The sequence below is a fragment of the Notolepis coatsorum genome (genome assembly GCF_963971535.1).
Source record: "Notolepis coatsorum genome assembly, chromosome: 11".
NCBI lineage: Eukaryota > Metazoa > Chordata > Actinopteri > Aulopiformes > Paralepididae > Notolepis > Notolepis coatsorum.
This window is the reverse complement of record NC_140175.1, coordinates 89,883,024-89,907,377: the sequence shown is the minus strand read 5'-3', so window position 1 is coordinate 89,907,377 and position 24,354 is coordinate 89,883,024. Positions and strand designations below refer to the sequence as shown.

Here is a 24,354-nt window from a genome sequence, read left to right as displayed (position 1 = left end):
CCTTACACTAGCAAGGAGGCTGAGTCATTAACCACTACTCGACAGCTCGAACTAGGGGAATTGTCACATAGTTAAATATCCTGCAGGGTGTTGTGAACCCAGAACCATTAAGGAACTGTAATGCAAGTCCCGGTAAGAGATAGGATGAATAAACAAATGTTTTCAAAGTAAATCATTAAATAAAGGGGAATGGAACCCATGAACAAACAAGGAACAGGGCAAGGGAGAACAAACAAGGAATAATAAAACAAGACAATACAATACAAGACCAACAAGACCAACAAGACACAATACAAGAGCAACATTTACATTTACATTTAGTCATTTAGCTGACGCTTTTATCCAAAGCGACTTACAAGTTCTGTACGACAAGTCATCAGGAAGGGCACAACTCTATCAGCTGAGTAACAATGTTCATAAAGTGTTGAGTGCTACAGTGTAGGTTAGTTTATTAGGACAAGTGCATGACAGTAAGGTTAGTTAGGGTTAGATTTTTTTACCAACAAGACCAACAAGACACAATACAAGACCAACAAGACCAACAAGACACAATACAAGACCAACAAGACCAACAAGACAATACAAGACCAACAAGATCAACAAGACACAATACAAGACCAACAAGATCAACAAGACAAACAAGACAATACAATACAATACAAGACCAACAAGACAAACAAGACAATACAAGACCAAGAAGACAATACAAGACAATACAATACAAGACAAGACAAGACAATACGAGACCAACAAGACAATACAATACGAGACCAACAAGACCAACAAGACAAACAAGTCAAGACAATACAAGACAAGGCAATACAAGACAAGACAATACAAGACCAACAAGACAATACAATACAAGACAAGACAATACGAGACCAACAAGACAAACAAGACCATACAATACAAGACAAGACAATACAAGACAATACAATACAAGACCAACAAGACAATACAAGACAAGACAATACAATACAAGACGAGACAAACAAGACAAACAAGACAATACAATACGAGACCAACAAGACAAACAAGACAAGACAAGACAATACAATACAAGACAATACAAACAAGTCAAACAAGACAATACAAGACAAGACAATACAAGACCAACAAGACAAACAAGACAATACAAGACATTACGAGACCAACAAGACAAGACAATACAATATGAGACCACAAAACAAACAGGACAATACAAGACAATACAATACAAGAAAATACAAGACAATACAAGACGAGACCAACAAGACAAACAAGATAATACGAGACCAACAAGACAATACAAGACAATCTATGAGTGAAAACTAACATGAAATATACTGCACCATGCCACAACTGTAGGAAATTATGGCCTTCTCTGTGACAGAAATTCAGATTAGCAAAAAACCTCACAGTTAAATAATGCATATATGTATTGATTAACACTGGCCCACAACCGTGGCCACGGACTGCTGCCAATTGCTGGAGAGCTAACGGCTGGTGAACTTGAGAACCGTTAGGAGTCGGACTGCCTGACTCTTAATAATAAACACTGCATGGACTCTGGTGCAGTGCGTTACTTCGATTTGGACCATGTATAGTATACCATCATCACTATTACTACTGTCTGATTAAATGCTGCCACTACTGTTCACTACTACTGTTATCACTATTATCATACCACTACTACTACTAGTAATAACAATAATATGAATACGAATAATAATAATAAAAATAACAATAATCATTTTTGTTCTTTATTTGTTATAATAGTGGAATAATCGTTTGCAATGCACATTTTGAAAACGACGAACTCCCCCTTTAACTCAAGCAGCTTTACCCATAGACATAATACTGGCTTTACCTGCAGAGACGTAGGGCGGCGGTGCAGGACAGGCGCAACTATCTAGCCCCCCCAAATGTTCATCTAAGCAGAGAAAAAAAAACAGGAAAAAAACACTACAGCTTCACGCCTCTGCGTGTTTTTATTGGCCAGTTTTAAGCTTTGAGGGACGTCCCGACCCGCGTGGTTGGTTAAAGTAGCCATCAATCACACTCACTGGCGCGCGCCGCTTGGCTGGTGAGCGACACCGAGAGGAGGAAGTCAACTATCACAACGTTTCGGGAAATTGGGGGGTGAGCTTGTTGTAAATGAAAAGCAAGCCGCGTCTCGAAAACAAACATGATTTAGGGCATCAGTTGATTTAGCCCCCACACATCGTGGACCACCACACTGGATGAGAATCATAATAATCTAACCTGAGCTGTGAGCCACAGCAGCGCCGTGTTGCTGGAGCCGCACGACGGACGGAAGGAAGGAAGGAAGGACGGGGGGGACTTTGCTATTGTTCAGAGCGGCGAGCTAGCTCTGCTACAGCGGCTTGTGTGTGTGTGTGTTTGGACTAGTGGTGTGGACCTCCTCCCGGCTTTATGGCTACGAATCTCGAACCAATATATGGACTTGAGGAAGATGATGTAAGTTGAAATATGAATAAAAAAATCCCGTTACTAGCTACAATACCTTGACAACCGGTGGTTCAAGGTAGCTGCTACTGTATGCGGCCACCTAGCTTAGCTATAGCCAGGCTACCAACTCTTTACATGCCATGGAACGTCAGCTGTCAGTTTCACGTTTCATGTTGTTTACATTATATATCATCACATATGAATTGTCATTCATTCAACAATTTCAGTATAAGCTGTATAAGTTAGGCGAGGTTTACTTACAACGGCCAATTCTGGCATGTCATAAATGTATAGATGTAGCAGTACTGTCTTATCTGTATGTCGTGTATGTTATGATTAATTGAAAATGGGGGACCCTGATGTAAACAAGACTAAAGTCTTTCTCTGGTCTGCATCCCCTTAACAATTGTATGTATTGAGCTGTACTGTACCCATTCTGCAATCTGTTAATAACGTTTTCAATCAATCAATTCATCTACACTTACAAATCGTGAACAATTATTCTTAATCTTCGTCTCCTTAGTGCATATAGGCTTGGAATCTTGCAGTCCAGTCTTTTCTGGAGAAATAATGTTAGCTTGGCTGATATGTTACTTACCACCTAAACACACCCCTCAGATTTGAGAGATTTATGATTATCTTTTTAATGTTCAATATCACGCTTTGTCAGTGGATGATCACATCAACACGAGTTTGAAGAATTTACTTACTCAGCCTCTATTCTCCTCCAAATAATTTTAACCACTGATATTCAGCATACAACTATAGCCTCAAGTGTGAGATTCCTAAATAACATGATTTCTCTAAGTAGACAAGACAAGAGTCCGACATAGAGATGGATATCGAAACCAGATTGATTTTGTGAGTTTAACATCAAACATCTAAAGGCCATTGGCATAGATTGTATTCTGTCTGTTCTTATTATCATACTAGCCTGCTGATTATCAACATTACATCCCGCTAGGCTTATGGAGAAATTCACTCAAGAATTTTGAGTTGGCCCAGTTGAATGTCTAGTTGAAAGAACCCTTCTCTGAGATATTCTTCAAGGTTTCTCACAGTGGAATAGGGGAGTGTGACTGTTTGTTCATCTTGCTCTGCCTACAGCTATAGACCAAAGAGAAGAGGGTCTTTTCACTGGGATGTTGCATGGAAGACTAGTGTGTGTGTGAGGCTTTAAAGATTCAGTACAATCAAAATCTTGTTTTCCAATCTTCTTGCATTCTTTCACAAAGTCATTTTCACAAACAATTACCAAAAATATTAGAACTCATGTTGTTGTGAAAATGACTAAAGCCCTTTGATGTATATCCCCCTGGATATCAACAAAATCAAGCCATTTCAGATAACCAATCTGCTTCCTTTGGAATATTGCATAATATATACAGGTTACCCTGATTGGCCCATCATGTCTGTCCATCAGTTGTCAGTAGTTGTAATTAAGGATATCACCTAGTTAGCCCACAAACAAGTAATGTAACTAGTTTGCTACAATTTAGTCAATTTTAGTGGTTCAAAAGCGTCCACAGCAACAGTATTTATCACCTGCACAGGTTAGTCAATGTTAATCCCCCATAGCAACCGATCGCACTGGTCCAATGAATTTGTTTACATGATTTATGATGATACTAACTTGACATATCCTTTCAATGAACAGAAGGCCACGCCCCCTCGATTTACTGAGAGTTGTCAGTGCTCAGAGATTATACCCATGAGTCATGACATTAACATTGCACAATAAGCAATTCCTAAAACATCATTGTGCTGGATCTTCAATCAACTCATGTATCATGGAGTAGCCTATATAGTTCGATCACCAAACATAGTCTTACATTGGCCATGCTGCAAGCCACAAATAGGCCTACATAATCTTAAAGGGACACTCCCTTACCTAGTCCTAGAGTACTAGATACATCCAGATCGTGTTGGTGTGATTGGCTTAGTTTTGGAGATATCTGCTGTATAGACACTCCAATACAGAGGAGCTGAATGGCACTCGGCTTGTGGCGCTCAAAGCACCAAAAATACATTTTGAAAAACTCAAAAGCACACTGTCTCTTTCCAGAAATCATGACCCGGTTACTCAGGAGAATAACACAGACCTTGTTGCTCTTGCTCACAACAACCAGGCCTGTGGATTATCTTGAGTGTCATTCAGCTCCATTTGTATCGGAGTGACGGCAGATCTCTACAGCAGAGTGAATCACACAGAAACTACAGGTATCTGAGATGGATAGATAGATATTTCTCCGGCTAAAGGGGTTGTGTTGTTTTGAATTTTGGGTGAACTGCCCCTTTAAGTTCCCATAGCGTGCTTAGGCCTATATTTTGTTAACACTGGCAGTGGCTTGGCTAATACAATTGTATTTTATTCATTATATATATTTATATGTACAATTTATGATTCTACTTGTCTGCAGACTAGAACTGCTGAAAACTATTTTAAGGAACAACACAGTCGAGTTGACAAATGCACCTTATTGCTCAAGCCAAGGGTGACAAGCTAAGAGTTAATGTTCTGTCGTCTCAGCCGTTGACTCCTCTGACTCCCACAGCTTGGTTGAGCTCTTGTCTGTCCGTCAGTCAGTCATTATCTCTGGAATAACCGTGAGGCGTGATTATACTCGCATTCCACGCATAGCAGCGCACAGGGGGCTTTGGGAAGGGCTGGCACATTTTGGTCAACATTCACTTTGTCGCTGATTTACTGTAAAGCCTGGGGCATAATCTAATCTAAAACAACTCAAGTTTTTACTTTAAAAAAAACAGTTCCAGGCCCACATTCCATAAGACAATAAGCTTCCTGTGGCTGTGGTTGTAAACAGTTGGTAATGTCCTCTGAACAACAGGGCCGTGGCCTGAAGTAACAGCTGGGTCAGCCCAGGGATGTTTGTCCCACGACACCACCTCCCAGCACTTAGCATAATTAAGGCTGTGACAGATATTGTTGTCAGCCATTATGTATATGGGAGAAACATTACCTCGCCTACCTACTGGGAAGCAGAGAGCCATTGATTTTTGTTTGGGCCCGCATTGCAAGTTGCATTGTAGTAGGAACGAAATGTGTGAGCCAGCACAGTGTGTGTGTGTGTCCTGTGAGCCATCAGTGTGTGTGTGTGTGTGTGCTATGAGACAGTAGTGTGTGTGTGCTGTGAGACTGAGCTACCAGTGTGTGTGTGTGTGTGTGTGTGTGTGCTGTGAGGCTGAGCCATCAGTGTGTGTGTGCTGTGAGCCATCATATGTGTGTGTGCTACTGTGCTGTGAGCAGTGTCTCCCCTGACCATTGGTTAGGCAGTGTGTGGGCTGTCCTGATTAGAGGAGCTGCCAGCCTGGCCCGCCTTCAAGAATTTTGATTTGGTTAGATGATAATAATTAAGGAATTAAACTTGATTGGAGTGGCATTGTTTTGTGAGAAGGCAAGCCATTGTGTGTGGATCCAGATCCACACCGCTATACAACTCGGTAGCCCCAGCCTCGGTCCAGAACCCACCAGCCTCACAAACAACCTTTTGATGGGTTTCCTCAGGTATTTTTTGGAAAAGACACATTTATATACAAGTTACAAGAGTTCATAATGATCCGGGGCGGCTGGGTAGCGCAGCGGACTAAGCGCTCGTCGCCTACCACTGCAGAGACTCTGGGATCGAATCCAGCTGTCAGCGGTACCTCCGGCTTGGTCAGTCGTCCCTACTAACACAATTGGCAGTGTTAGCGGGTGGGAAGCCGGTGGGTGTATGTATCCTGGTCGTTGTAAACAGCGACTCCTACTGGTCGGTCGGGGCGCCTGTTCAGCAGGGAAGGGATCTGGGGGAGATAGTGTGATGATGATCCTCCCACGTGTTACACTCCCCCAATGAGAGTCCTCGCTATCGGGTGAAAAGAAGCGGCTGGCTGACTCCACATGTATCAGAGGAAGACGTGGTAGTTCTTCTCCCTCCCCAGGCCGACAGTAGGGGGCAAAAGCGCGCAACGACCAGGAAAGGAATTGGCATATAACTACTAAATTGGGTTGGGAGAAAAATACGGAAAAAGAGGGAGAAAAAGTAGAAAAAAAAGAGTTCATAATAATCCCATTTCAAATGGGAATTCTACACTTGCCCAACACACGGCTTGTCTCTTCCCTGCCGGGCCGTGGAATATTGTCACCACTCGGCAATCCTCAGCAATATAGAGCAAACTAGAAAGCGTTTTCTCCCTCAATTTAGCTCAATCCTATTTTTTTGGTCCGGTTATTGGCTCTCGGCAGGGCAGGGCTGTCATCGGTTTCAGACTTTCGATTGAAGTGGCTGAGACTGTTCACTGTTGAGATCCTCTGTTTCAGTTTCAGTTTAAACTTCATTTGAACAGGGACAGCACAGCACACATTAATGAACATACATGTAAATGTGTGAGACAGTGTTAGCCAAAGCAAATTCTCGACTGTTGTCCCTCGGCCTTGTGTTAAAAAGCCGCTAGAAAAGAAAGCATAACATATATGGCATACAGAGTTCTGCAGGGCTGTTGTGTTCACATGTGTAGTTATTTCTTAACCATGTTTTGAAATTGTGTTTAAATGATCTGTGTTTCAATTATGGCTGGGCGATATGGAAAAAAATCATATCGCGATAACGATATGATAATGTTATCATATTTCTCGATATCGATAATTATCGAAATTGTTATAAGTATAAAAAAAGTATTATTTATTTTTTTAAACAACAGATGTATGTTTATTTTGCAGCAATTCTTTGTCGTTGCCGCCATCTTTAGTGTTACAGCCCCTCACACTCCAGTTCTCAGGCTGCAGCTGGTTTAAAAGTGAAAGTAAACCGGCTTCTCTGCTGGCTGTGGCTCCAGGGGAGTTTGAACAGTTCTGGCTCTGCTAGTTTATTTTTGATCTTTTGGCGCTTTTTTGGTGGACAAACCACCACACATGTGCACCATGACTCGTGACTGGAGTCTAGTTCTGCTAGCACACATAGCCTACTGTGTACAGACGGTTTCAAACTGTATTTTAAATTAGAAAGCAAACAAAATAAATGGACAAGAGAAAAATAAATCTCAATTTGGTCAGTATTGTCATTTGGACAAGCAAAGCCATTACTTTAAGTTGCAGGCAAGAAAGACAAGTCTGTCCACTGTCTCTGGTTTTAAAACTGCCCTGTTGCAGGTAAAAAAAAAAAAAAAAAATCGATTTATTTTAAATTTCAATATTCGATATAGATTATTCAAATATATCGCGATATTTATCATTATCGTTATCGCCCAGCCCTAGTTTCAATATTGCGGATGTAAATTGGAATGGAGTTCCAGGTCTTAGCAGCTCTCTCAGGGAGAGGGCTGATTGGCTAAATGTACTTTTCCTTAACCCTTTCACTGCCGCACTACCAAACGGTTAACCCTTTCACTGCAACAATACACAGAAGGTTAACCCTTTCACTGCCACACGACAGCCGGTGACCGTCGGTTGTGTGATTAGTAAAGGGTTGACCTTCTGTCGTGTGGCAGTGAAAGGGTTAATGGAACAGCCAAGTCACCCGGTGCAACAGTTCTGGTGAACCTGCTGCTGAGAGTGGAAAAAATCTGAAAGTGGGGGTGGGGCTAGACCATGGAGGATTAATTTGTTGTTCATGAGTTTGATCAGATGTCTCGATCCTCTTCTTCTCCGTCTCTCTCTCCAGCATGACACCAGGGTGCTACGGGTTAAGGTCATCGCAGGAATCGACCTGGCGAAGAAAGACATCATCGGAGCCAGGTGAGCATCCAGTCATCATGGCACGCTTACAAGTTACACACATTGGGCACATTAGGGCCGTCACTTGGTCAGAACCTGGCAAAATGTGAAACTGTAGTGATGTGTTTGAATTTTGGAGAGGCGATTTTTGTAGGGATTGGCGGGCGTGAGCAATTGATCACCCTAGTACTCCCCGTTTCAACTGAACTCTAGGGGTTTTTGAGGGTGCTCTCAAAATCTCGGTCTGAAATCCCCCGAGGTGTGAGTTGTTGCAGGAAGACGACACTGGTCAGCTGTGGAGCATGGATAGTACCGTGAAAGCTTTTGTTGCGTTGACCGCAAGTGTTATCTAAAAGATAAAAACAGTGGTTTGTGTTTATGCATTTCCAAATTGTGCCAACAACATATCGCCCATGTTGCATAGCGCTCATAGACTATTGATACGGACATGAGTGGAGAGACCTGTTGCAGACAAGAGTGGGGGTAATGTAATTATTACAAATGGTAACTGGACTGTTTTGACTAGGGGTGGAACGGTTCACAAAATCGACGGTTCGGTTCGTATCACTGTTTTAGGTTTACGGTTTTCGGTTCGGTTTATGTTTTTTTTTTTTTTTTTTTTTTTTTTAAATGTAACACTCCAAAAATACCATACACCAACATAAGATATATAGCCTAAAAATAATCCAACTTTTCAGTTATTCTCAAGGACGTAGTTATGCTAAAACTGAAAGAATGAGGCCATTTGACATTAGGCACATTATTTTGACAGTGACGGTTAGAGCTAGGAGAGATTTTGGTACAGCAAGAGGGGAGGCATTGCTGATTTAAACATGCTTCTCATTTATTTGGTAAAAAAACACAAAGCACACAAAGACCGAACTGACTGAAAAATATAGGCAACATTTGTCAAAGTATTAACTTAGTGCAAACAAACAAAATAATTAAACCTTTCCATTTTTGTGGCCACATTAGATTATAGACAAAGGCCAACATAAAGTATGCATAATGCTCAACCAGCACTAGACTTTCTTATCAAAAAGTAAAAGTCACAGAAAAGATGATTAGGGGTTTAAATAAGGATGTTTATGGGGTTTTCTTGTATTAATAATAATTTGCACTAAGGAATGTTGTAACTGTCGTTATATATATATATATATATATATATATATATATATATATATATATATATATATATATATAAAAAAAAAAGGAGATGTTACAAGGGAATGGGGAATATAAACCCCCCCACAGTGGTGTGTGTGGAGTTGGTACGTCCCAGCAGCAGGGACCAGGATGTTATGGGTTGGCAATACAGACACACAGTTGATACACATGCTCTAGTCTCCTGGCTCGTTGTTGAACACAAACAGTTATATTTGAACCTCTGTTGTCAAGCCTTGTCAATAGGGATGCTCGATATTGGCTTTTTTACCGATATACCGATATTGTCCAACTCTTAATTTCCAATACCGATATCAACCGATACCGATATATGCAGGGTTTCCCCTCCCAAAAAACTGAATGATTTCAGGTAATTAACATTACATATCTCTTGTCATGTAATTAACACAACATTATGCATACTTTGACAATAAATAAAATAATAATTTGTTCTAACTTGCTTGCCTGGGTAAATAAAGGTTAAATAAATGAAAAAATAAAAATAAAAAATGAATTTTATTTGGAAAACCGATACTGTTATTTTCCGATATCACATTTTTATGCCAATATCGGCCGATAATATCGGTAGGCCGATAATATCGGACATCCCTACTTGTCAATATACCCCCCTTCCCCACTAATGGAACTGGTGTCGTGGAGTCACTTCGCTGTGAGCGTTTCCACGGTTAGCTTGCAGCTAACGTTAGTTAGCTTGCTAGCTCACGGCTAAAGTTAGTTAGCTCGTAGCTAACGTAACGTTAGCCTAGCTCGAGGCTAATGTTATATAACCGAACAATACACACATGCCCCGAACCGTGGAGGTCGTATCGAACGGTGTAGTACTGTTCGAATGCATACCGTTCCACCCCTAGTTTTGACTGACAACACGCATTAAGTATCAGGCATATTGCTGTGCATTGTTAATGCGGATCGAGACATAATAAAATCGGTTGTGTGTGTGAGTCTATAATCTCGTTATTGCTGCTGCGATTCACTTTAAGATGTGTTCTAAAAATGTATTATCCCAAACGACAATTACTCAAGCACTAAAGTAATTCATGCGAGTACTCGATCTGGGAAAACATTACGCGTGCCCATCCCTAGTAGTCAGCTCTTCTATTTTTTTATTTTGTAATTTACATTTACCGGTATGTTTATAGGTGAAATATTAACTTGCTCCCCAAGTTGTGCTCTCGCTGCACGTCCGTCTTCTCCTCTCTACCTCGCTGCTTTACTGTGCGAGTTCATCCAAACTAATCAAATCGTATGGGCAAAAAACTCACTAGGAGCTTATCCACCATTATGAATAAAAGGATGTCATTTTTATCAATCGTAATGTTCTTTCACCAGGAACGAGTGCTTTCTATAGACTGTAAAAGTAAGTGTGTTCATAAGAAGGATCTCTCAGGTCTGTGATGTCCAGAAGCAATACGCAACCACAACTATCCAAACCCACAACGTTAATAATTGTTTTCAGGTTGCTTAGGGCTATCATTGGGTTATAACAGAGGTATCTTCTGATTGACATAAAAGTTCAAACTAGTTAGAAGAAATTCTCTTTTACTTTTCGACTTGATTTGGGTGAAAAGTCACAGCTCTAATGGACACTGTAGCTCAGACCTAGACCAAGCTAGGACTCGGGGCTAATGGTTTGTTCTTCTCACCCAAAGCAGCCAAGTTCAGCAGCAGCGCGGTTGCTTTCAATTAATTTCCATGAGGTACATGTGAGGTACTTCATAAGCTCATTGGAAAGGAATCGAATGCAGCCGAGCGGCTAGACTTGGCTGGAGGCAATGGGAACGGTCCTTCATTGATGATCTGGCTGGTGTAAATGATCTTCAGATTAAATAGCTTAAATAAATAAATGTGTTGGGCTGTCTGGTGTTGTCATGGATGGGTCAGCGGTAAAGAGGCCTAGAAGCGTGGCTAACGCTAATGGCACGCATACCAGAGGCTAACTGCCTACGAAAACAGACACAGATGCACTGAAAGAGGATTTCACCCATCTAATGAACACACTAGACTAGACTAATATCAAGATGTATCCATCAGTGGACCAATTGCATGCTTTTGCAGAGGACAAGAAGCCTTCAGTCGACTCCTTCAGACATTAAGCACCCCCCACAGCCCAAATGGAATGATAATATATATTTATTTTTAATGATTTATTTTTATTTTTATTTAATTTTTTTTAGTCGACCAATAGTCGACTAATGGCAAATTTTGGCCAATCATAGTCGACCATCCAAATCCTTAGTCGGGGACAGCCCTAGACATTTGTATTAATTATATCAAGCTGAACTGAGAAATTTGGCACTACTGACTAGAGAGAGAGAGACGGCAACATTATCGTGTGGGGTTCACTGAAATCTAAACGTTGCGTGATTTGCCGAATCCAATGACTATCTCTGCCTCCCAACGCAGCGATACGCTAATCCAGCTGCAGCTCCTGCCCACCATTCTGATCAGCAAACCACAGGTCGCGCTGCAGCAGCTGTCACACCCAAATGAATCTCGACATCGCTTCACCAATACTCGTTGTATCAGAACACTACACATATAATGTTCACAGCAAACTGTAGTTCATCACCAGGTATGTTTTATTAACGTAGGTTGAATAATTCATATAAGAAAAACTATAGGGAAATCTCTCTTACCTTTCTCCACTGGTTAAAAATGCCAGGAACTGGTGATACTTGCTGTGCGCATGAACATAATCCCTTGGACATGAACTGACGGTACGTTTTTATTGATATATCATTGGGTTTCCCCCTAGAAATTGGTCAACACGTCACCACGCATTTTAGCCGGAGCTTAAAAAAAAGTGTTGATAGAATTTGACGTTCTGAGCGCGGTGGACGTCTGTGTTTATAATGAATGAATGGTAAAACGGATTATATTATTGAAACATAGTGCGAGTACTCACAACAACTATTCACACAATTTAAAACAGCCCATATTTATTTTGTCATACACAATGTTTGTATCTATTGGTTTATCTAATGAAGACCGTTGTGCTTAGAGGGAATTATTTTCACAGGACATTATGACCGGAGAGATTTAAATATGTCGGACTTCAACAGATTTTCCCGAAAAAAATACGGTAATCGGACAACGGAAACCCTGATATACGGTATATATAGCATTATTGTACATGCTATCATACAGAGTTATATATATTATATGCAGTTGTATAAGTAGGTATATAGAAGGATTATATGCAGGTATATTCAGACAGATATGGATATATATATATATATGCTGTAAAAATATATAAATGTGTATATGTATTGTACATACTATCATTCAGAGTTATATGGGTAGACTATAGTATGATGTAGGTAGTTATGCATCATAACGCATAGTATTAGTAACTATCAAAATGCACACATTAGGTAGGCCAAATATTGAGCTTAACAATAATGAGGAACTCCGTCATGGACATTATAAGTCCCGACATGGGAACAAACAGAAGAACAGTTCTGTCAACAAAGGCCAAGCCAATAGCATCACCAAGGTGCTCCTAAATCATCTGCTCAACTTGTTGCCCTTTCACCTCAGTTTAAGAATGAATAACCCTCGTCTTTGAATGTATCGACAAGTACACACAGTAGTTGCCGCTTTTACTATCCCACCCACTGTAGTTAGTAGGTACGTTACATTTGTTCCAGTGCATGTTTTCCCAGAGAAGAGCTTTGGACCAAGCGATAGAGGCGTGTCTGCCGTCTCTTAAACAGAGATGTTGACAACGGTGAACTTCACCAACTTCAGAGAGTCCATCTTTTTTGTATCACAGCGATCAAAGCATGTTTTTTTCCCCCTCCCTCCACAGCCTAATGAGCGTTTCTGTAAAGACGTGTGACCCGCTGTTATCACAACCTTATGTCCTGTTACATAATCTCCCTCCGTGGCATTGTACTTTAAGCCTGCCTTTTGTTATTTTTGCACGGCCGAGCAACGTGACTCGTGTCCCGTGAATTTTAATCGCCCACCTTTTTCTGTACACAGACAGTGTTATTTTAACACTGTCTATCGGCTTTGAAAAGCTCACAGCCTGCCTAGTTGAAAAGCGGTCAGTTTGTCATTCTCCTTCAGTATGCAACAGCAGCACTTAAATGATTGGGCCTTCTTAGGTTCTGGTCTATTCTTAGGACTGGATCTAAAGGCACTAGCTCCTGAATGGAAGGATTGTTTTGGTTAATTGAACGTTTTGAAACCCTATTCTTCTATCATCCTGCATCATTAGCCAGGTCTCCCTTGAAACAAGAGATTTAAATCTCAAGGGACTTCCTAAATAAAGGTTAAATAAACAAGCAATTATACCAGTATATCAATTTCCGACCAACATCTTGTCCGCTTGACCCTGAATGAGAGAGCTGTGTTTTTCTGGGAGCTTGAGTTTGCTGCAGCTGTGTTCTGTAATAGTTTGATCCTCCTTAACGGTCTTCAGATGTCAGAGGAAATGCTCAGAACAAGGCTGCCTAATGGACATTACATTACACATCATCTGCGCCATTCTGTAATGGACCTATCTCACGCCCTCTTTTCTTGATCCCCAATCACAACTGTTGCTTCCCTTGGACAAAATTAAACAAGAGCTCCGTGTGATTTTGGCGGTCTCTGGTCAGAACCATCTATTCTTAAGACCCGTATAACCTTACCCCCCCCCCCCCCCCCTTCCTTCATCATGTATATCCACAGGAGGTTATCTGAAACATAGAGGAATTGACGCAATAAGCAGACCAGTGAGGCTCTACGAAATTAATGAAGTGGGACCAGAAATGGCTCATACCAGTAAAAGTAGAGGAGGCTTATTTGATTGAGCAACATATCTGAAATGTATTTATTTATTGACAGGATAAACCCCTTGAGAGGAACCATCTCATTTTCGAGCGGGTGCTAAACACAGAGTAACAAGAAAATACAATACATAACACAATACAAGACACCGTACAATACAAAACAATAGTATATCAAAGTCATTGACATAATTTAGATAGTTGACCAACGATTAATATTTCAAACACTTTAGGGATACTGTTAATAATGGAGATAGGTCTGTAGTTATTAGGATCTGAAGCATCACCATCTTTGTGCAATGGGATAATAATATTAATATTTCATGTTTAGGGTCAACATATTGACATTTTAAACTCTTTATTAAAAGGGATTTTTGTAAAATCTTGGGTGCATGATCACATAATTCACCTTTTTTGACGAGGGTAAGCTAGGTCAACCATTAGTCTAGTTTAGACATCAGATTGAGAAACAATTTCATTCACAATATAGTAATTGACATTCCTAATATTCAAGCATGTCAGTCTCGCTATTGACGTGAGCGACGTGGTGTTGAGTTCTCCTATTCATGTCCGCGAAAATGGAAATCCCTCTTCCTGTACATTACCCTCGCTGTTGTTGTAACTCTCCTGTATCCGGTTGAGAGAGAGCTGAGCTTGTAAAGGAGAGAAGGAGCTCCGCTAACACGCCGAGCTCTGTTCTGAGTGCCACTCGGCTGCCAAGGCACACGTGTTAGCGTCCTGACGTCCTGCTGCCTGAGTTGGCTCAGCTCGGCTCAGCCGAGGAGAAACCGCTACAGGCGGCGATAACGCGCGACGGGGAGGTTGTAGCGGCGAGGGAACGGAGAACGAGGTCTTGCAGCAGCTCTGATAAGGAGACGAGAGCGCTCTTTGACTGTGCAGTCTGTCGCTTCACAACTCACTCAACCACAGCAGGCCCTCTGCTTTTACTCATGTTACTACTCCGTTCTCTTCTCTGTGCCATTATGTTCTGTTCTGTGTTACTGTTGCACTCATTGAAGGAACCCTGATCCTTTTGTCTTTGTTCCTCTGATGCAATCAAAGAGGCTGTCATCGCCTCGAGTCCCTCGGGGTCTAATGGTAGCTTTCATTTCCCAGTGTTGTTGACCTGAACTCGGCCTCAGCTGGACAGTTTTTTTTCTTGAGAAATGAGGATTATTTGAAATCTAAAGCCCTGCTCGAGTTATTAATCAAGTTTAAAGGAGCAATAGGCGGTTGTTGATTTTGGGCAGAACTCTTTTTCAAATCCTTAAAACCGAATTCGACAACCTCCTTCCCAATTGGAACGAATCAGGTGATGCTAGGCCAATGATAGGATGGCCTTTGTGTATAACTTAACAAGCGCACATGTCACTAGAGGGTTTGATAGACGGCTTGTTCGTTCCAATCATTTGACTTGGTCGCTTGCTTGATTGGATGTCGTTGTCTTAGCTCCTGCCCCTTACCTTACCCCTTTCCATTTCGGTGGCAAACATCTTATTGTTTTGAGTACTAACGATTACTGTCTAAATATATTTAGAAATAAAAAAAGGTTGCCAAGAATCAGCAGCCGCCGATTGATCCTTGGTAGCCTGAAAAGTGAAAAATAAAAAACATTCTTTTGTGTAAAAGTTCACCACTCTGTCTATGCCTGACTATGTCGGGGGGTTGCGAATAAGCATCCTTCTACTTTTAGGGGTCGCGAACCAAAATGGTTGAGAACCACCGTTTTAAAGGATTATTGTGAGTGGTGGAGGGAAGGAGACGCCAGGGACTCGAGCCCATTGTTTCTGTTCAACCAGCAATGGATCACACGCTCATAACAACAGTTAGACGCAGTGGGAACCCTGACCGATGTTAATTAGCAATCAAGGAGCAGCAATGTTCTCAGGTTCCGCCCGTGTCTGAATATCCTTTTTTTTTTTTTTGATCCACTTTTTCTCCCATTTTCTATATTTTCTCCCATCCCAATTTCGTATCATCCAATTCAACCCTCCCCTGTCACGAACGCTGTTTCTTGCCTCCCACAAGCCGGCTGCAGTGAGGACTAAGTCATACATAGCACAAGTCCCCTCCGGTACTTGAGGTAACAGCAGTCGCATCTTTTCACCTGCGCAGCTCGACCTCTCAGTGTCGAGGAGTAACGCGTGGGAGGCTCACGCTGCCCCCGACACTTCCTGATTCTACTGCGCAGGCGCACCAACCGACTTGTAGGAGTCGCTTGTTCACAACGTTCGATCCCCACCCTTCAGTTTTTCCCTCCCCGTAATACGGCCAATGTGTATTACTGCGGACGACCAGCCAAACTGAAAAACAATGTGGAGAGCTGGATTCGAACACGCGAATCCTAGCGTCTCCACACTGGTGGCGAGTGCCTTAGACCACTACACCACCTAGCCGCCCTCGTGTCTGAATATCCTTGTGCTCTCTCTTTTCTCTCATCTCCACCTTTCTCTCTCACTCTCTTTTCTGTCTTTCTCTCTCCAACCCTCGCTCTCTCTCTCTCATCTCCACCCTCTCGCTCTCGTTCTCTCTTTCTTTCTTTTTTCTTTCTTTCATCTCCACCTTCTCGCTCTCGCTCTCTCTCCCGCCCTCGCTCTTTCTCTCTCACTCTACCCTCTCTCTCTTTTCTTTCCCTCATCTCCGTCTCATCTCCACCTTCTCTCTCCCGCCCTTGCTCTCTTTCTCTCTCTTGCTCTCTCTCATCTCCACCCTCGCTCTCTCTCGCTCTCTTCTTTCTTTTTTCTTTCTTTCTCATCTCCACCGTCTCTCATCTCCCCCCTCTCTCTCTCACACACACGCACGCACACGCACACACGCACACACTCATTGAAGGAACCCTGATCCTTTTGTCCTTGTTCCTCTGATGCAATCAAAGAGGCTGTCATCACACACACACGCACACACACACGCACACACACACATCTGGCCCCTGTTCACACACACACATCTGGCCCCTGTTCAGACTTGGCGTTAACATGCATCTTGGGTGATCCGATCACAAGTGGACAGCTCTTAAAAAAAATCATAAAATCATGTTTGAACGAATCTAAAGTGAATTATTTTTTTAATTATTTTGTACCCAGATTGTCTCTAGACCGAGTTGAGACGGGTTTCAGTTCACACTAGGGATGCTCGATATTGGCTTTTTTACCGATACCGATATTTTCCGATATCACATTTTAATGCCAATATCGGCCGATAATATCGGACATCCCTAGTTCACACCTGTTATCAAAATGAGTCTCCACATGTGTCCACGTGTGATCGTACACACTGGTAACATGCGGCCCAGACCACCTCCCAATGTGGCTAGAGTGATCGGATCTCAATGCATCCCTCAATGTGCCTTGGGTGTGGTCACACCTGTACTTGGAGCTGTCTACTTGTCATCATCCAAGAGAAAGGGGTTCGCTTATCCACATGTACATTTTGTTGCCTTATTTTGAAGGTAGGTTCTAGAAACAAAGATGGAGGTGAAAAACAGATGTGCTCATGCTCACTCCCCCCCCCCACCCTAACCCCCCCACACACACACACACACACACACACACACTGTATTTGACTAGTATGCACTCTGCTACTAAGGAATCTACCTTGCCTATATTATTACCTACTATGCTAATATCATGCACTTAAGTTCAACATTGCAATGTTACTTACCCTCAGCTGCCAGAGTTGTACCCTTCCTGCTGACTTGTTGTACAGTCACTTTGGATAAAAGCGTCAGCAAAATGACTAAATGCACATTCACACACACACACACACACACACACACCACACCCCACACACACACACACACACACACACACACACACACACACACACACTCTGACTGACTGGTCCTTAAGGTCCCCTGAGTTTGCTCGGAACAGGGTAATCTGTTAAGATCTTCATTTTGCTAGCCCTAGCTCATGGAATGAACTCCCAACAGTCCAAAGCTTGAGGTTGTCCTATTGTTAGGATTTTATATGCGGTGTGATTTTATTATATATATATTTTTTACATGCTTTTGTTTGTTTGTTTATTTATTTCTGTATGTACTCGGTGTGACTATAAATGAGGGAAACCTCAGTTGTCTTTGGAATTGGAGTTTAAATAAAGATTAGGAATGAAACGCACAGTCGCACACACGTGTGAACTCTCTTTAAAGCAAGGCCATAGGAAGGCTACCCTGCCGGTGAACTCAGAGCTGCCTATCGGGACAGAGAGTGGCCTAATGAACGGCACAGCTCTGCCTCTCTACCCACAACTCAACAGGGACTTCTGCCCTGTCGGCACCTTCAGATAAATCACTCTGCTATTTTTAAAGAGACTGGTCCGACACTGCGCTGACTGTTTGTTCCGCTCACCTCAAAGCGGTTTGCCGTTTCTATTTATAGCACCGTGTTTTTGTCTATAAGACACCGTAGCCCTTCTCTCTGGATAATGTAGCGCAAGCAGTTTTTAACCTGGCTGTTTCAGGCCTGGGAATGATGTCTTTTTTCTGTTGTGAAGCACTTTGAACTGCAGTTTCTGTATGAAAGGTGCTATACAAATAAAGTTGATTATAATAGAGGCTTCAGCACCTGGGGTCCAAACTAATGCGATGTCAGATTGGCAGTTGTAGTGACAAGCCAGCTACATTTAAAGCTGTAGTGGCATTGGTATTGTATTTACGTTTTTTACATTTAGTAATATTTGCTGACTCTTTTATCCAAAGTGACATACAAGTTCTGTACAAGTCAACAGGAAGGATACAACTCTGGCAGCTAAGTGCTTGAGTGCTACAGTCTTGAGTGCATAGTAGTAAAGACATATTAGCATAGTAGGTAGTAATATAGGCAAGCTAGATTCCTTCAGTAGCAAAGTGCATAATAGTAAAAGACAGTACGAAGGTTAGTCGTTTTTTCACCCTCAACTCTTTTTGTTTAGCGAGGGTGCCTGGTAGGGCTGAACGATTAATCGATTTTAAATCGAAATCGCGATTTGGAATGATTCAATTAGCAAATCGCAAAAAAAATTTAAAACGCAAATCTTTTTTTTAAACATTTATTTAACCAGGAAGTCCCATTGAGATACAAGATCGGTTTGGGAGAGGGAGGTAAGGGGTTTTAGATTGTGTGTTGTGAAGTTTAGACTTCAGAGAGGGAGAGTAAAGTACAGAAAAAAAGGTACCGTTGGGTACCGGTATCGATTCCCAGGTAAAAAGAAAAATGTTCAGGCTCGGTGTCCCGAACAGACCCACCGCGTAGGCCAGATGCAAGCCGCATTTTACAATAAACCTCTGTGGGGCTGCTTAAAAATAATAATTATTATAATCGCAAATTTAATCGCAATCGCAATATCTGTCAGAAAAATCGCAATTAGATTATTTCCCAAAATCGTGCAGCCCTAGTGCCTGGACGTTATTCACCCGATGTGTCCGTTGGAACACAGTGTCACGTTTTAACCGCGCTGCCGTTTTGTCTCCTCTCACTACAGCGACCCCTACGTCAAACTTTCCCACTATGTTGCAGAGGAGAACAAAGAGCTTGCCTTCATCCAAACGAAAACCATTAAAAAGGTAAGTAAGTCCAGAGGTAAACAAACAATAGCGGTGAGTCTTGGCTCTCTGTGGCAACACTACCGCTCCCTTCCTGTGTCCATCAATCTGCTTTTAACTCGGGAGGAACCTACAGTACATCCCACACATCCCATCTATTTTTGGTTTCTTTCTTGTAGAACGAAAAAGGCACATGTGAATTTTCCGTCATTCCATATTGACTCGTATCGGAATGCACTGATACCAAATACTGGTATTGTGATATTGGGACAATATCGAGTATCTGTATTAGAGAGAACGTCCATAGTTTGAATTTAATTTCCAAACACGAGAGCCATGTCACAAATCGCAGCAAAAAAATGTCAGTAAATTAAAGTCTAAGTGTTATTGACCATATCGTAACGTATAATATATCTGATGGGGCATACAGACCCTCATCTGCACCTTTGTTGATTACACTGCTTACTTGCTCATAATTATGCTTATATTCAGTTAATTATATTGCAGCTTATTTTTATTTTTACTATAATTTTATTGCCTATATTTACATCTTCTACTATTACCCTGAATGACGCCCGAATTTCCACAAGGGGATCAATAAAGGAATATCTTATCTTATCTCTCATCTTAAATCCAATGTATCAGATCTTTATTGGTGGTATTATAATTTGGTGCTAGGAAGTGGTATAGGGAATAAAAATGGTGGCATCCCTAGGCCCAGTAGCTGCCTCAAACAGGCACATTGAGCTGTGATTCAGTCTGTTGTTTGTCTTGTGTCAGGGGAACTCTGCCCACACACACACACACACACCCATAATCTTCTCTCACATGTACAGTACACCACTCACTTACTGTACCGCCATCGCTGCAGTCCTTTACTGTCACTCACTTGTGCCCTTGTTCACTCTCCTTAAGGCGATATGGCCGAGTCGGCTAGCTCCTCCTACTTACCACCACTGTGTGTTGCTTTAACCTAACCAAGGCTAATCGCGTCATCTGCGACGGCGAGGGAGGCCCGTAGTTGGCACGGCCATTCTAGAATGCAGTTCTTCCTTAACACATTGACCGCTGGGGGTTGTGCCCATCTCATACCCCTCTCTGCCACCGTTAAAAGCCTATGGAGATGTTTACCTTCTTTGCAGGGCTATAACTTTTTAAATTGTATTGCTATATTGACATTACTATGGCCCATTCAACATCGATTATCTATCGTTCAGGATGTGGGAACGTTATACTTTTTCATTCATACATTGTTGTGTTAATACCTTCGAGAATATAAGTGTTTTTAATTTGTTCTGCTGTAATTCCAAAAAACACTAGTTATAGGCCCAAACGCATATGATAGATTATCGATTGCCGTTTCTTTCCCATACACGCTATATTAAAAAATTCAAATGTATATGATCGGTATACATTATGCTTCATGTGTGGAGGAAAGGGGGGGGGGGATCGTTTATAATTCCTTGATCATCAGTAACGGCTTGCTTTATGTAGTATGGGTGATATATTGATCAGATGGTTTGCAGTGAAATGAATAAACAATCGGACTGAAAGTAACGCTATATTCCCCTTACCGTGGGCCGATGAGACTGGCGGTGAAAGATCCCAATTATTCGACGCCGATCGCCTAGGTCCATTTCCGGTTTGTATGGTGCAATAAACGCCGAAATCATATCGATTATTAAGTTTAGAAAGCGATCCATATGTACTATAGTGTCTGTCAGGAGTCCCGTAGCGAGATGTGATTGCCGGAGGAATTTCCTCGATGCACCGATGGCACTTCCGGTTTTTGCGAGAGTGTAACTCGCCAGACAATCCACCAGGCGGCGGTATTGAGTCGTTGCAGTCACATCTAGGGTCCCGCTGGTGTCCGGAGGTTGACTGGATGAATTATGAATGCCATGGCGAAAAAATGAAATATTGATCTCAAAAACGCTGTACAGCGATCTTGGCAGACAACGCATGGCGGGCAATAACGCTGGAAAGCGTTTCTGGTGCCCAATGTGTTAACCGGTTACCGTCGGTAGTGTGATGGTAAAGGGTTAACCTTCTGTAGTGTGGCAGTGAAAGGGTTAACCTGCTGTTGTGTTGTGTGGCAGTGAAAGGGTTAACCTTCTGTGTATTGTCGCAGTGGAAGGGTTAACCGTTTAGTAGTGCAGCAGTGAAAAGGTTAAGAGTCTCTCTCTTGACTCTAGTCTAGAGGGAGACTTGGACGGGCTGTTGCTGGGGGGGGGGGGGGGGGGGGGAGCGGGGGGGACACACCAGAGGGAGCTGTTTCTTACTATTCAGAACAACCGCCACTCCGAAAATAGACTCATAGACTCAGAGGAGGGCTGTGATTTTAGCGGGGGAAACTAAAAGCTGGGTATGCGGTGGGAGTGTGGGAGTGTCCTCTACATTAGACTCATAATGCAAAGCTGTTCTACATATCGACCTGCACTATAGCACTCATGGAGATGGTATAACAAACTGCAGGCGGAATTTGGATACATTTGCATCCGAGTGCTGCAGTGTAGCCTGTTGTAATACAGGTATAGCCCATTTTTCTGCAACATTGGTTAGTACTGCTTGCCAGGTAGGTATCAGTTTGGCTTTGAGGGAAAATTAAGGTATATCCTCATGGATCCATGTAAAGGATATATATTAGTGTCACAATACTGGAATTTCTAACTTCCATAAGTTGTTGCAGAAAGTTGGAAGCTGTGGAGCATGGATAGTAAACATTAGTAACGTAGATGGATTAAGCTGATTATCAATAAATAAATGTGCGTATACAGATTAGTGTTGTCAGGATACCAAAATGTTGACTTCGATACTGATACCAGTTCTAAAACAATACCACGGCAAAAAACGAATGGAATATAATGGAATATGGTAAATGATGGTAAATGGCTGCTTTTTTATATAGCGCTTTTATCCAAAGCGCTTTACAATTTGTTACTCGCATATCACCCATTCACTCACACATTCACTCACCGACGGCGGAGGCAACCATGCAAGGTGCCAACCTGCTCATCGGGAGCAATTAGGGGTTAAGTGTCTTGCTCAAGGACACATCGACATGCTGCCCGGGAGGAGCGGGAATCGAACCGGGAACCTCCGGATTGCCAGACGATTCCTCTACCTTTTATTATTAATAAAATAACAGAATATTTAACAATGTCTTATTTTTACATTATTTATTTTAGCAAATGGAGAGAAACGCTCGCAGATTCCTCTACCTTTTATTATTAATAAAATAACAGAATATTTAACTGTCTTATTTTTACATTATTTATTTGAGCAAATGGAGAGAAACGCTCGCACTGTCAAGTCCTGGCTTTAGGCAAAATCACAAACAGACAATGTGGAAATGCTTTGGTGTGTGTTCAGCAGACACTGTTGACACGCCCACTATGCAAAGCCTACGCTCTCACACATGCATTGTTCCGGTCACGCATCCACTCAGAACTCATAGAAAATACGGCACCAGGCTATTATTCTAAAAGTATCGATACTAATAAAATGGAGTATATTGGACCGTTTTTTTACCGACTGGGTATCGTGATACTTTTCTAGTATCGGTGTATTGTGCAACCCTAATACAGATGGGATCTAAGCTTGCGCCAGAGTCTGTGGCGGTTTCAGTGGTTAAGAGTCGAACGGTTCTAACAGTTCTCAAGGTCAGTAGCAGTTAGCAAAATGTGAATGTGCTCCTCATCTTGGCTAGCTCCTCAGAGAGAGGGTGGGAGGAGGGGTTCTCCAGGACAGCCTCCAGCTGCTTCCTCATCCTCCTCCTCTCTTCCACCACCTCTAGTTTGACTCTCACCACAGAGCTAGCCTTCCTCACCAGCTTGTTCAGTATGTTTGTCCCCCCCCCCCCCCCCCCCCCCCCCCCCGGCATACCACAGCGAAAAGGAGGATGCGGGCTACGACAGGCTGCTATGACGACAGCAGCAGTCCATTACACACGTTGAAGGACCGGAGTCTCCTCAGGAAGAACAGCCTGCTCTGAGCCTTCCTGTAGAGTGTGTTGTCCGACCAGTCCAGTTAATTGTTCAAGTGTTCCCACGAGGAATTTGTATGTGTCCACCATGCGTTATTATAGATGGAATAGAAATACTTTATTCATCCCGAGGGACATTTGGCACTACAAATAGCTCACAGTAAACATTTAGGTAGACAAAACCAAAAGTCACGAATAAGAATACATAAGCCTAAGAATAAAATACGGTCCGGGATATACATTTCCTATGTTACATTCTAATATAAAATATACAGTAAGTGTAAAACTTTACTATGTCGGTTTAAGTAAAAGTCCAGGAAGATAGTACCGTCACCCTGTGCTTAGTGATGCGTTAGAGTCTGATGGCTGTCGGAATGAAGGACTTCCTGTGCCGTTCAGTGCTACATTTTGGGAGTCGTTACAGCCCAACCCCACCAGACGCGGGATGCGGGTGTGAGGCAGGCGGGCGGGCGGGCGGTCAGCGCTTCACTGTCGCTCCCATGTCTGTATCTTTCCCAATACAAATAAACCATACTATACTTTTTCAGGAGTAAAGTCACACTGATTTCATCATTCTAAAATTCATTCTAACATTCTAATTAATTAGATAATAACTGGTTATACATGCAAAATGGACAATAGAACACTGGAACTGGAAATCTTCAAACGGGGACTGACTTTGCATATAGACTAGGCATTTACAGCTGTTCCAATGTAAATG

General features: G+C 42.2%; 1 protein-coding gene across 2 annotated transcripts in view; it reads left to right on the top strand.

Annotated features, from left to right (window-relative positions):
• Positions 1-2,094: 2,094 nt before the first annotated feature.
• The window catches only part of nedd4l (NEDD4 like E3 ubiquitin protein ligase), a gene marked incomplete at its 5' end in the record, with an annotated part of 127,999 nt that continues 105,739 nt past the window's right edge, over positions 2,095-24,354 (top strand). For both annotated transcript variants that reach the window (XM_084325239.1, XM_084325238.1), the window contains 3 exons: positions 2,095-2,460; positions 8,112-8,185; positions 19,588-19,669. In XM_084325239.1, the coding sequence (XP_084181365.1) occupies positions 2,416-2,460; positions 8,112-8,185; positions 19,588-19,669 (201 nt within the window). The remainder of the gene's footprint in view (positions 2,461-8,111; positions 8,186-19,587; positions 19,670-24,354) is intronic.